Source organism: Tupaia chinensis, unplaced genomic scaffold (assembly GCF_000334495.1).
Source record: "Tupaia chinensis unplaced genomic scaffold, TupChi_1.0 Scaffold000067_1, whole genome shotgun sequence".
NCBI classification, from domain to species: Eukaryota; Metazoa; Chordata; class Mammalia; order Scandentia; family Tupaiidae; genus Tupaia; species Tupaia belangeri.
Window position 1 is genome coordinate 2,173,990 of NW_006159526.1, and position 14,766 is coordinate 2,188,755.

A 14,766-nucleotide genomic window follows, 5' to 3' on the forward strand; every position below is an offset into this window, starting at 1 on the left:
CTAACTGCTGGTTCCCCCTAACTGCTGGTTCCCCCAGGACATTACCTTACTTTTTAAATCGTGGGTCATTTGGTAAGTGATAAAAAACAAAACAAAAACAAAAACAAACAAAAAAATTTAAAAAAAATAGCTCTTTTCAAAAACTTATATTTATTTGGGACCAACAGTGGCGTAGTGGTTAAGGTGTTGGACTCCTACATGGCTGACCAGTTTGAGTCCCGAACTTGGTGGCTTGATTTCTCACTTTTCCTCTCTCTCTCTCTCTCTCTCTGGTGAGCACATGTGCCTTATGACAAATTTAAAAATTTATTTTAACTTTTTGAGAAAGATCAACTCTTTCTCTTCCATTTCTCCCTCCTGTTGAGATTTTGGGTGGCATGGTGATTAAGGCGCTTGATCTCACATGGCTGACTCTACACTTTATACCAGACCTAGTGGCTTGAAAAATAAGCTGGGTGTGTGTGCATGCACGCCCAAAATCCCAAGAGGAGAATATTAAAGGAATTGTGGAACTACCATCCTCCCTCAGGGGAGATTTCTCTTTCCTTCTCTGTCTCAGGCAAGTGCCAATACTCCATAGCTGAAAAAAAAAAAAAAAAAAAAATCAATTTCTTTTCTTAAGTTTATTTCTTCCTTGATTGAGACAGACACAGAGACACGGGGAGACAGTACCCTTAGTGGGTTCTTGACTACAGTCAGCTAGACCCAGATCATGCGCATGTGTGTGCCTGGTGTACTTAGGGAGCTTTCTGGATGCAAACTCAGAATCCTCCCATGTGGGTCAGCCTTGCGGTCAATTTGCTGTTTATACCACCATGTGACCCTAAGAAAGATCACTTATTTTTTTTTTTAATTTTTTCCACATATTGCCTGTTCAATTTCTTTGCTCAGTCCTACTGGGAAATCTTAGGGTATGAGTAAGATTCCTATTAAGAATATTAGGCCTTTGGGACCAGCAGAGGGTGTAATGGTTATGTCACTGGACTCCCACATAGTTGGTCATATTCAGGCCCCCAGACCCAGTGGCTTAAAACTCACGCCAGGCATGTGGGCATGCGTGCTTGCCCAAAATCCCGAGAGGAGAATGGAGGAGAAGGGATTGTGGCATGGCCATCCCCAATGGGGGTGATTTCTCATTTTCTGTCTGTCTCCGTCTCTCTGGCGAGCACATGCCCACTATAGCTAAAATCTCTCTCTCAGAAAAAATAAAAAGGAATATTAGGCCTTGAGCCAGCAGGTGGTGTGAATGTTAAGACACTTGATCCCACATGACCAACTACACGGATTGAGTCTCAGACCCAGAAGCTGTAAAATCATGCCAGGTGCTTGTACATGCCTGATGCCCAAACTCCTACCAGGAGAATGGAGGAGAGGGGAGTGCAGAGTGGTCATCCCTCCTGGGTGGGGGGGAGTGATTTCTCACTTTCTCCCTCTGTCTCTGTTTCTCTGGCAAATGCATGTACCTACAGAAAAAAAAAAAAAAAGTCTTTTTCTAACTTGTATAAATTTCCCACCCCATTCATGTTTCTTATTTGCCTCATAAGTTTATATATGGTATTTTTCTGTGTGAAAATTAATTTTTTTATCTGAAGTCTCTGATCTCTGCATTCGTTTTGGCTAGAGATCTGAGCATCTATGTGCTCATAAACCAGATGATACATCTGACATAGAGCCAGGCACTGAAAAAGGGAACTAGCGGAAGGGCAACGTTATTTCTGGAGTCCTTCATCTACCCGACCAAGCACAGAGGCAGCATGGCCTGGGGTCCCTGAATGGAGAACTCCCTTTTCTTCTGGGTCTCTTCATCCATCCAAATGGAATAACTGAAACACCTGGCTTCGACACTGGACACTTGTGTCAGCTGGACTTCAGTAGGTGTCTGCAGGTTCGCATACCTTCCCTTTACATTGAAAATGCAGGTAAGGGGCCAGCAGGTGGCATGGTGGTTAAGATGCTGGACTGCCACATGGCTGACTGCAGTGCAAGTCTCGAACCTGGTGGCGTGCTTTTCTCTCTCTCTCTCTCTCTCTCTCTCTCTCTCTCTCTCTCCGTTTCTCATTGGTGAGTACATGTGCCCTATAGCAAATTTTAAAAATAATAATAAATAAAATTAAATACTTATTTTTGAAAAAGAATAAAATAAAATGAAATGCAAGTAAGACCATCTCCTTCCTCATACAGCTGTCCCATGGGGCAAATGCCTAGCACATCCCCTAGTGCTATTATTAGACTTTTAAAATGAAGTATGTACTTCTTTAAAATATACTAACATGCTAATGAACAATGCAGGTTTAACTATAAAACACAGTTTAGCTAAAATTTAAAAAAGAGGGCTGTCCCTGTGGCCGATTGGTTAGGGGAGCTGGATCCACATGGCCAACCATACGGTTTGAGTCCTGGCCCTGGCAGTTCAAAAAACACACTGGGTGTGCATGCATGGTTCAAAATCCAACCAAGTTGGAGAAATAAAGAAGAGATTGCAGCGTCTGGGTTCAACTTCAGGGCTGTGAAGTACTCCCCCACCCAGGGCTCCCCACAGACCAGGGGGAGCCCTGGGTGGGGGACCAGACTTTCTATCCAGTCAGGATAGAAAGTCTCCAGGGTCCTCCATTTCTGTCTGGGTTTGGCCTCTGGGTTCAGATTCAGGGCTGTGAAGTACCCCCCCACCAAGGGCTCCCCTGCAGACCCTGGTGCCAGTCAGGTACGTAAGTGCCTCCCTGTTGTTCTGCTCTGTACCATCTAACTTTTTTCTGTCTTTTGTTTTGTTTTGTTTTGTTTTGTTTTAAAAAAACAGTTTTGCCTTGTTTGTGCCTTTCTCAGGTTAATTGATATCTTCTTCCTTCACCTAGGATAGAGAGTCTCCAGGCTTCTCCACCTCTGCCTGTGTTGGGTCTTGTGCGCTGCAGTTTTCCATTTTTAACCCAATTTCATTTTCTGCGACATAATTTTTAATTTTTTCCTCTCTTTTTCTTGTAGTACTTTTCTTCTTTTTTCTTTGCTTTCTTTTCCTCTGTTTCGCTCCTGTTTACTGCTCAGCCCTTACTCACTGACTAGAGATTACTAGGTGCACAGTAGATAAATTCAGAACATTCTGAGTTTTAGGAAATTGTTTGTACCTCATTGTAGTGGTTGCAAAAATAGTGAAATTCCCCTTCATAAATACAATTGGAAAACTCCTGTTTTTTTCCACACTGGAGAACACAGTAGAAAGGAGAAAATACCACTGAATTATTTCACAGTAAGGAAATACACAGGCTCACAGTTTCACAATCCTTTTCTAACAAGCTAAGCAGAAGTGAGTACATTACCAAATGACTAAGAATTGGAAAAGAGCCTCAAGGATTAGAGAATCAAGTAATACATCTCCAGCAAGGAACACTGTAACTTGTCTCCACGTAGGGAACTATTAGAGGATATTATCAAAATGTCAGAGAAAGAATTTAGAATATTTATGGTAACAAAATTCTATGCGAAGCATGAGAAAAGAGACGCTAAACTCCAAGAGATGAGGAAGTCCTTCCACAGTATGAAATAAGAATTGGACACCATAAAAAAAGAACCAAACAGAACTATTAGATATGAAGGCTGTAATACAGGAAATTAAAACCTCCCTAGAAAGTATTAAAAGCAAGTTAGATCATGCAGATCAGATTTCGGAAAGAGTAGTAGACAAATCTTCTAACTTAGAAAAAAATTATCAAAAAAATTCAGAAAAGGGACCCGGCAAGTGGCATGGTGGTTAAGACGCTGGACACTCCCACATGGATGACCACGGTTCAAGTCCTCGACCTGGTGGCTTGCTTTTTCACTTTCTCACTCTATTTGTATCTGTCTCTGGTCAAATTAAAATAAATGAATAAATAAATAAAATTAATAAATAATTCTTTGAAAATTTCAGAAAAGAGCCAAGAAAACTAAGCATCATATACTAGAAATATTAGATAGCATGAATTGCCCAAATATCTGAATAATTGGTATCACACAAAGTGAAGAATCTAATAAGGGCATGGATAATCTATTCAACAAAATCCTGGAAGAAAAATTTCCAAGTCTAGAGGGGCATTCAAACATACAGACCCAAAATATGCAAAGGATCCCAAGTAGAATCAATCCAAGAAGATCCTCTCCACGGCACATTATAGCTAGATTGACCAAAATGACAAAGACAAGATACTAAGATTGGTGAGAGAAAAACATCAAATCACCTACAAAGGCTATCCCTTTAGGCTAACACCAGATCTCTCATAGGATACAATGCAAGCAAGGAAAAAAATGGGGAAATATATTCGAAGTGTTAAATGAAAAGTAATTTCAACCAAGAATACTTTACCCAGCAAGATTATCCTTCATATGGGAAAAGAAAATAAAAACGTTCTTCGATAAACAAAACCTGATAGAATTTACTAACTCCAGACCAACTCTTCAAGAAATTCTGAAAGGAGTATTATACCAAGAAAAATAGAGATACAGGCAGCAGTAAGAGAACAAAAAACAACCAAGAATATGGCCAACTTAATTTTAGGGACAAGTCTGGAAATATTGATAATAAATATTGATATTGAATGTTAATGGATTAAATTCTCCTAACAAGAGCAAAGGCTGGCTTCCTTTTGGCCGGAACCGCCATCTTCCAGTAATTAACCAAAATGACGAACACAAAGGGAGAGAGGAGAGGCACCCGATATATGTTCTCTAGGCCTTTTAGAAAACATGGAGTTGTTCCTTTGGCGACATATATGCGAATCTACAAGAAAGGTGATATTGTAGACATTAAGGGAATGGGTACTGTTCAAAAAGGAATGCCCCACAAATGTTACCATGGCAAAACTGGAAGAGTCTACAATGTTACCCAGCATGCTGTTGGCATTGTTGTGAACAAACAAGTTAAGGGCAAGATTCTTGCCAAGAGAATCAATGTGCGTATTGAGCATATTAAACATTCTAAGAGCAGAGATAGCTCCCTAAAACGTATGAAGGAAAATGACCAGAAAAAGAAGGAAGCCAAAGAGAAAGGTACCAGGGTTCAACTGACGTGCCAGCCTGCTCCACACTGTGTGAGAACCAATGGAAAGGAGCCTGAGCTACTGGAACCTACTCCCTATGAATTCGTGGCATGATGGGTGTTAAAAATAAACTAATCTGTGGTCTATAAAAAAAAAAGAGAGAGAGAGAGACAAAGGCTGGTAGACTGGATTAAAAATCAGAAACCCTCCATCTGCTGCCTACAAGAAACTCATCTCATGGATAAAGATATACAAAGACTAAAGGTGTGAAGGGCTGGAAAAAGATATTCTATGCAAATGAAAACCAGAAAAGAGCTGGAATCTCTATGCTGATTTTGGACAAAATAGACTTTAAGACAAAAACTGCAAGAAAAGACAAAGAAAGGCATTATATAGTACTGAGAGGACTAATTCGCCAAGAAGATAAAACACTTATAAATATCTATGCACCAAATTTAGGAGCACCCAAATATGTAAAGGAAAGACTGCGAGATCTAAAAGGAGCAATAAGACTGTAACACAATAATTGTTGGAGATCTCAACATCCCATTATTTCCTTTAGACAGGTCAATGAGACAAAAAATAAGCAGAGATATTCAGGACCTAAATGATACCATAAGTCAGATATACTTGGTAGACATCTATAGAACTTTCCACCCAAAAAACACAAAATATACATTTTTCTCAGCCCCACACGGTACTTTCTCAAAGACTGACCAATAATAGGACACAAAACTGGCCTTTACAGATTCAAAAGCATAGAAACTATATCCAGCATCTTCTCTGACCATGATGGAATTAAACTTGATTTTAATCTCAGGAAAAACCCTCAAAAATACACAAATACATGCAAACTAAGTAACCTACTTCTATGTGACTTCGTGATTACTGAAGAGATTAAGATTGAAATAAAAAGATTCATGGAAACAAATGATAATGAGTACACAAGTTTCCATAATTTAGGGGACACAGAAAAAGCAGTCATAAGAGGGAAGTTCATAGCAATTAGTGCGCCCAAGAAAAAGATGGTAAGGTGGGAAAAAGACAACTTAATATCATGCATCAGGGAATTGGAAAAATCACAACAAAAAAGGCCAAAAAAAGCCAGGAGAAAAGTAATAATAAAGATTCAAGCATAAATAAATGAAATAGAAAGTAAGTGAATTATACAGAAAATAAATGAAAACAAAAGCTGGTTCTTTGAAAAGATAAACAAGATTGACACACCATTAGCTAGATTCATTAAGAAGAGAGAAAGGAATCAGATACATCAAATTCACAATGAATCAGGCACCATTACAACCAACATAATGGAAATACAAAACATCATTAGAGGATACTGTGAGTGACTATACCCCCCCAAACAAGAAAACCTGAATGAGATGGACAAATTCCTGGAGATGTATAATCTACCAGGATTGACTCAAGGGGACATCGAAAGGCTGAATAGACCTTTAACAAGCAATAAGATTGAATCAGTAATAAATAACCTCGCAACAAAGAAAAGTCCAGGTCCTGATGGCTTCACTGCTGAATTTTACAAAAATTTTAAAGAAGCAGTAACTGCCATCCTACTCATACTGTTTCTAGAGATCCAAAAGGAAGAAATCCTTCCAAACTCATTCTATGAAGCCTCCAATACCCTCATTCCCAAAACAGATAAGGGTATGACAAAAAAAAAAAAAAAAATCTACAGACCTGTATCTCTGATGAATATAGATGCAAAAATTCTCAGCAAGATACTTGCTAACCATATACAACAGCATATAAAAAAGGCTATTCATCATGACCAGGTGGGCTTTATTCCAGGGATGCAAGGGTGGTTCAACATATAGACCATAAATGTAATACATCATATTAACAGAAAGAAAGATAAAAACCATATGATCATTTCGATTGATGTGGAAAAAGCATTTGACAAATTACAACATCCTTTCATGATTAAGACACTCAGTAAAAGTGGCATAGAAGGATCGTTTCTAAGCATAATTAAAAACCATCAATGAAAACCTATAGCTAACATTATACTGAATGGGGAAAAGCTGAAAGCTTTTCCACTAAAAACTGGTACAAGACAAGGCTGTCTACCTTCTCCGCTCCTATTCAGTATAGTACTGGAAATCCTCGCCAATGCAATCAGACAAGAGAAGGAAATAAAAGACATTCCAATAACGAAAGAAGAGTTGAAATGATCTATTTGCAGATGACATGTTTACATAGAAGACCCAATAGTACTCATGAAAAAAACTTCTCAAAGTAATAAATGCATACAGTAAAGTGGCAGGATACAAAATTAATTTAAAAAACATACAGCATTTCTATATACAAACAACAAGCAGACAGAGACAGAACTGAAGAAAGTAATTCCATTTACCATAGCCACAAGTGTAAGATACTTAGGAATAAAACTAACCGAGGAAGTCAAAGACCTCTACAAGGAAAACTATGAAAACATTAAACAGGAAATCAAAAAGGACACAAAAAAGTGGAAGGACATCCCCTGTTCCTGGATTGGCAGAATTAATATAATCAAAATGGCAATCCTACCCAAATTAATCTACATATTTAATGTAATTCCTATAAAATTACATGAGACAGTCTTCACAGATCTAGAAAAGACAATCACAGAATTTGTCTGGAATCATAAAAGATCCCACATTGCCAAAGCCATTCTGTGAAAGAAGAGTAGAGTAGGGGGCATCTCACATCCTGATGCCAAAATATATTATAAAGCTGTGGTAATCAAAACAGCATGGTATGGTCACCAAAACAGACGTGAGGACTGATAGAACAGAATAGAGACTCCAGAAATAAACTCCAAAGCATACAGCCAACTCATCTTTGACAAAGGGTACCAGTCAATCCAGTGGGAAAAGGAAAACCTCTTTAGCAAATGGTGCTGGAAAAATTGGGTATCCACCTGCAGAAAGATGAATTGAACCCCATCTGTCACTATTAACAAATATCAACTCCAAGTGTATCAAAGATCTAAACCTAAGACAACAAGTGATAAAACTACTGGTGGAAAACACTGGGATTGTGGCGTGACCATCCCCCCTGGGAGGTGATTTCTCGCTTTCTGTCTCTATTTCTCTCTCTGTCTGTCTGGCGAGCGCACGCACCCTATAGTGAAAATCTCTCCAAAAAAAAAAGAAAAAAAAGAAAAAAAAGAAAAAGAAAACACTGGGAAAACCCTGGGAGACACTGTCGTAAGGCCTAGACTTCTTTAGTAAGACCTTCAAAGAACAGGCTATCGCCAAAATAGACAACTGGGATTATATCAGATTAAGAATTTCTGCACAGCAAAGGACACCGTAACTAGTGTAAATCGACAACCCTCAGAATGGGAGAAAATTTTTGTTAACTGTGGTTCAGATACAGGACTGATAACTAGAATACACAAGGAACTCAAGCGGCTTTCCCAGGAAAAAAAAAAAAAAAGATTAACCCAATTAAAAGATGAGAAAATGAGCTGAATAAACAACTCTCTAAGGAATACATATGAAGAGCCAAAAGCATATGAAGAAATGCTCAGCATCCCTCATCATAAGGGAGGTGTGGATCAAAACCATAATGAGATACCACCTAACCCTAGTAAGAATGGTGAAGATTAAAAAAACAAAAAAATGATAAGTGCTGGAGGGGATGCAGTGAAAGGGGAACACTCCTGCACCATTGGTGGGAATGTAAATCGGTCCAGCCATTGTGAATAATATGGAGGTTCCTCAAAGACCTTCAAATAGCACTACCATATGATCCAGCAATTCTACTCCTGGGTATCTTCCCAAAGGACAGGACAATGCTCAATCGGAAAAGTGCCTGCACGTCTATATTCACTGCGGCCTTATTCACGATTGCTAAGATATGGAACCAACCCAAATGCCCACAAACGGATGAATGGATTGAAAATTGTGGCACATATACTCCATGGAATACTACTCAGCCATAGAAAACAATGCCCTGGAATTAGAAAGTGGACAAATATGGAAGATTTGTTGCTGAGTGAGGCAAGTCAGGCTATGAAAGAGACATCATATATACCCTTTAACATATAATGACTGTCAGCACTCTACGGCAGAGACTGAAAGACTGGAGGACGTATATGCGTTAAAAATTGTTATGGACACTAGAGCCAAAGTGGAAAGAGTAGGGGGAGGGGAAGATTGCAGGAAAGGAAATTTGGGGAAAAAATGGAGAGGTAAGGCATTTGTGGGACACAGATATGGTTTATTTTTTGTTGATGAGGACGCGTGTATATTCTCAACTGGGCTGGACTGAGGTGTGTGTCACACTGGGTAAAGTCTCTTTATAATCTAAATGATGTTTAGCAATTAAATGTATAAATAATAATTAAAACTAATAAATAAAAAAATTATATATATATATATAAAAAAGAAGAGATTGCAGTGTGACCATGCTCCCACTTGGGAGTGGTTGCCACTTTCCGTCTCTCTGTCTCTTCCTGGCAAGAGGACACGCCCTCTAGCAGAAAAGAATGGGCCAACAGGGGGCATGGATCCTACATGGCTGACTCTGTAGTTTGAGTCCTAGGTTTGTGGCTTGAAAATCACACTGGGCATATGTGCATGTACGCCCAAAACCCCAAGAAGAGAATGAAAGAGAAGGGACCATACGATGTATCCATTCCTCCTGAGGGATGATTTTCACTTTCCCTCTCTTTGTGTCTCTCTTTAGCAAGTGCACATGCCTGATAGCAAAAATTAAAAAAAAAAAAAAAAAGAGGGCCAGCAGGTGGCTTGGTGGGTAAGGCACTGGACACTCCCAAAGGCCGACCACAGTTCAAATCCCAGACCTGGTGGCTTGCTTTCTCACTTTTCTCAATTTTTTTTTTTAGATTTTGGCCATAGGGTGCATGCGGTTGCCAGATAGAGACAGCGAGAGGGAAAATAGACGTCACCTCCCAGGGGCATGGCCATGCTATAATCCCCTCTCCTCCCTGTTTCCTCTCAGGGTGTTGGGCACACATGTACATGTGCCCAGCATGACCTTAAAGCCACTAGGTACGAGACTTAAATCACAGTTGGCTATGTGGAAGTCTAGTGCCTTAACCACCCCGCCACTTGCCAGCCCCTATGGGAAAATTATTTGTAACATGTTCATAATGTGGGAATTGCTTTACAATGTTTTAAAAATATGTTAAATTTTTTTTTTTTTTTGGGGAATTCTTTGGTATAGTGCCTGTGCGCTTGCCAGAAAGACAGAGAGAGACAGAGAGACAGTAAGCGAGGGTGGATGGCCATGTCGCAATCCCTTCTCCTCCATTTGCCTCTCAGTATCTTGGCCATGCACACACACACGCCCAGTACGAGTTTAAGCCACTGGGTCTGAGACTTGAACCATAGTCAACTACATGGGAGTCCAGCGACAACCATTACGCCAACTGCTGGTCCCAATATGTTAATATTTTTACTATTATTTGAAATAAAAGTAAGAGTCACTCCTTCAGGTGCCTTTGATTCCCTTCTATCCTTCTCAAGCAAGAGAAAAATGTGCCCAATCCTTGTGAAATGAGATGTCATTTTAAGAAACAAAAAGGTAGAACCAGCAGATGGCATAAGGGTTACACTGCTGGATTCCCAAGTAGGCAACCACAGTTAGAGTCCCGGATTCAGTGGCTTAAAACTCACATCAGGTGCATGTGTGTGTGTGTGTGCCCAAGATCCTGAGAGGAGAATGGAGGAAGAGACTGCAGCGTGGCCATCCTCCCAGAGGGTGATTTCTTGCTTTCTGTCACTCAGCGCTCTGTCTCTCTGGCAAGTGCACACACTCTAAAGCAAGAATCTCTCTCTTAAAAAAAAAAAGAAGAAAAACGTAAAGGCAAACCCAACTTACCTGAAACTTGGTCATATTTCTCCCCTTTCTTCTGGGAAAATGAGTTCTGGGAGGGTGAACCTAGGAAAGGGAGATATTATTAGATATGTGCTAGGAATGCAAAAAAAATATGGAGCTCCATGTGAACAGAAAGAGGTAGCCCTTTGTCTATGCAGACACTGCTGCACACCCTAGAGAGGAGAACGGGGGCTGGATTCCAGCTACCACTGGCCCCCTCAGCCAGCTGTCTTCTTACGTTAACAATCCATATAACGCGGGCTAGCCAATAGCCTAGTGGCTAAGGAAGCTGGATTCCATAAGGCCGGTTGCAGTTTGAATCCTCACCCTTGTGGCTTGAAAAACATGTGTGTGCATGCCCCAAATCCCAACAGGATGGAGAAGCGGAGAAGGAATTGTGAAGGGATTGCAATGTTACTATGCTCTGGGGAGAAGGGGTGCTTTCTCTCTCTTTCTGGTGAGCATGCATGTCCTCTAGCAATTAAATAAAAAGAAAAAAATAATCCATGTGACAGTCTTATAATAGTAAATAGTTCAGTACTAGTAAAAAGCAGTCCCAAACGCTTCTTGGAACTAGTTCTCTGAGCTCTCTTTCTGGAGCTGGGTATCAAAGGAAATCTCAGCCAGCCACGGTAATATACTTGGGTCCAAATGCCTGGGTTCAAATTCTAACACTTCTACTTACTTTCTACTGGATAGTAGTGTTATCTCTGAACAAGTTATTGTTTTCTGAGCCTCAATTGAATTACCTGTAAATAAGAACAATACTGATTGTACTCTCTACTGTGTGGAACTTCAGTCAAGTGGGTGCTGTTACGCTTCATAAAACTGCCCTTACAATGTACTTTCCAGAGGATGAATATTTTTTTTAATTCAGGTTTTGCCATAGGGCATATGCATGTGCCAGAGAGAGAGAGAGAAAGTGAGAAATCAACCCCAGGGGAAACAGCACGTTGCAATCCCTTCTCCTCTATGGATTTTGGGCACTCACGCACAGGCACCCGGAGTGATGTTCAAGCAGGTAGGTCCGGTACTCAAACCATGGTTGGTCATGTGGGAATCCAATGCCTTAACCACTATGTCACCTGCTGGCCCCAGAAAATGAATCTTTTAAGAAACCCAGAACTGGGAACCAGCAGTTAGAGCAATGGCTATGTCGCTGGACTCCCACGTAGTCGACCACAGTTCGCGTCCCGGACCCGGTGGCTTAAAACTCACGCCGGGCGCGAGTGTGTGCGTGCCCAAGATCCCAAGAGGAGAATGGAGAAGGGATTGCGGCGTGACCATCCCCCCTGGGGGGTGATTTCTCGCTTTCTGTCTCTGTCTCTCTCTGTCTGTCTGGCGAGCACACGTGCCCTATAGTGGAAATCTCTCCAAAGAAAAAAAAGAAACCCAGAACTCAGAGATGATTGCTCTGTTTTGCGAAATACTGTTAACCTCAGAAAAATCTCCAACTGTGACTGGTTGTCTCACAGGTAATTTGCTCAGCTTCAGCAATAAGTAAACTGCCGTGGACTATTTTTTTCCTAACAGCTTTAAGTACTAGTAAATGTTATTAAGCTGGAAGAACCTCAACAAAGTCAGTCTTACCCTATACGCAGGAAATCGACAGAAAAAAAATCTTAACACTCTCTAAGAAAAAGTTAACACCACGGGCTTATTAGTAATGATAACACAACATGCAATGCTTATTGAGACCTCTCAACGCATTAGGAGCTCTGAACATCTGTGATGACCACAGTTCCAGGTCCACGATTAAACAGAGGACAACGCAGGCTCCTGCTGAGCGCACCCCTCTCCTTCCTCAGCAAGTGGCTACGCAAGTCCAGGCATTCAGGACCGGCCCCAGTCAAGCGAGGCTCAGTACGGGACACCGAGAAGCGACCCTGGCTTTGCAACTGGAGCTCCGACCGCATCCCAAGCTCAGGAGCTTCCAAACAGGTGCCTCTTACAGTTCTCTACTATTAATAGAACTAATAGCACCCAACATTTTACTACGAATTAGGCACTGTTTTAAGTCCTAAGTGTGTATTTTTTCATTTACTTTTCTCAAGAATAACATTGGGAAGGGACTTAACCCTTCACAGTCGTGCAGAAACTTGCTCAATATTTAACGGCGAGGAAGAGGGCTGTCTGGTACGTCGGGGAGGAGGGCTGGGATAGCCCGGCGTGCGGGAGACCCTCAAACTCGGTGCACGGCTCGAACCCGCCCCCAACGCTGGAGGCTCCGCCGCGAGGACGCCAGCTGCCGCCGCCAATCAACCCAGCCCTCCGCGGCTGGCTGCGGCTTATCCTGCCCAGGCCGATGACTGGGTCACCGCTGGGCCCACGCCCAGGTCGGCCGGGTGGAGAGGCCGCTGGGACCAGGGGGTTGACTCACCTCCCCGGGAGCAATCTCGAATCCGACCTCGCCTTCCAGGAGCGGAAGTGCCTCCAACTGCACGCAGTTCCTGGACTCCACTTCCCAGAATTCCTAAGCGGAGCCCCTCCGAGTCCATGCACGTCCCGAACTACATTTCCCAGAAGCCTCTCAGATGAGCGCTTCCCACCTGCCGTTTTCAGACAGAAGCGTTTTGGTTTGAATCACTTCTGTGACATCATTACTATCAGATTCCGTTTCGTTTCATTCATGTGTTAAGCGCCGGAGAAAACAACTGCGAATTTTAAAAAATGCGGTGGTATAAAAGAGAAAAGTGAAGCATGCATTATGAAAGTTAAGTTAAAGTTTTTAGGGGAAGCCCAAGGCAGGCTACCAGTGGGACATGGAAAAGTGACCAAGGCTGAGGAGCTGCGATGGATGCTGAATTTAAGGAACACTGAATCTCAAACTCGTACCGAATGCCAGTTCTCCAAACATCACCAAAACAACCATCTGATAAGATGAAAGTGGAATTTACTGCTTACTGCGGAAAGGGGGAACGTCTCCCCAGAACTTTGGCACCTTGACGGAGCTGGGAAAGCGAGGAGGAAATTTAGTGAGAATGCAAGTTGGCTTTAAGATAAGACTAGTCTTTCAATGGAGGGGAGGAGACACTCCATCAAGATTGTGTAAGGGTCACACACTACAGTCCTGGATTGGTGGCAACTGAGGATTTTTAAGACAAGGAATTTTTCTTTTTATATTTATTTATTTATTTATTTTTGCCTTGCAAGAGAGAGAGGAAGCAGGGAAGCACTTACCATCTCCCATGGGGCATTGTCACAGCACAATCTCTTTCTCCATCTTGTTACCAAACTCGACCCAAGTTTGCTTGTCCAAGCGCTGCAAACTGTAGACACAAGGTGTGATGAAAAAAAGGACAGTTTTACCGCAATGGGCAGAGCAAGGCGAGCAGATAATCGAGGAATTTCCTCACAAGGGTCTTTAAGGGCAAAATTAAGGAAAAGAGTATCAGGTACATGATCAGTTCAACGATTCATTCAAAAGGGCACGATCATCTTAGTGGGCCTTCTTGATCGGCAAGGCCTTAGATAATCAAATTTCTATTCTGGAAGGAGCAATCACCAGGTTTCTGGCACCATTAATCCTGGGTTCTTTGTGCTCACAACCAGCAGTTTCCTTCCTGCAAAAATATTTTAAGTACTGAAGTTAAAGTCTTGTCTTTCAGGGTTGGTAGGTGGCATGTTGATCAAGGTGCTGGACTTCCATATGGCTGACTATGGTTCGAATCCTAGATCAAATGACTTATTTTCTCACGTTCTCTTGTGGGAGGCTGCGCACCAGAGAATATCGCTGGTTTCTCAGAGAGCAAATAATTACACAATGCCAAAAGTCATGATTAGCTTCCCTTCAAAACCTCACCTTCAAAACCATACTCTGATTGGCCACTAGAATACCTCAGATTTGCATATCCGGCACCTCATGATTGGTCCACAAAGCAACCAATCATAACCCACCTTTTACAACCAATCA

At 41.6% G+C, this 14,766-nt stretch overlaps 1 protein-coding gene across 2 annotated transcripts in view; it reads right to left on the reverse strand.

Annotated features, from left to right (window-relative positions):
• The window catches only part of LOC102474736 (zinc finger protein 235), an 87,748-nt gene that overhangs the window by 21,729 nt on the left and 51,253 nt on the right, over positions 1–14,766 (reverse strand). Inside the window, exons 1-2 of one of the 2 annotated variants that reach the window (XM_006142053.3) lie at positions 13,234–13,381; positions 10,857–10,916 (exon numbers count right to left, since the gene is read on the reverse strand). The exons of the other annotated variant lie outside the window; for it this stretch is intronic. Of the exons in view, the coding sequence (XP_006142115.1) occupies positions 10,857–10,871 (15 nt within the window). The 5' untranslated portion in view covers positions 10,872–10,916; positions 13,234–13,381. Of the gene's footprint in view, positions 1–10,856; positions 10,917–13,233; positions 13,382–14,766 lie in introns of those variants that run through there. 2 annotated transcript variants of the gene reach the window in all.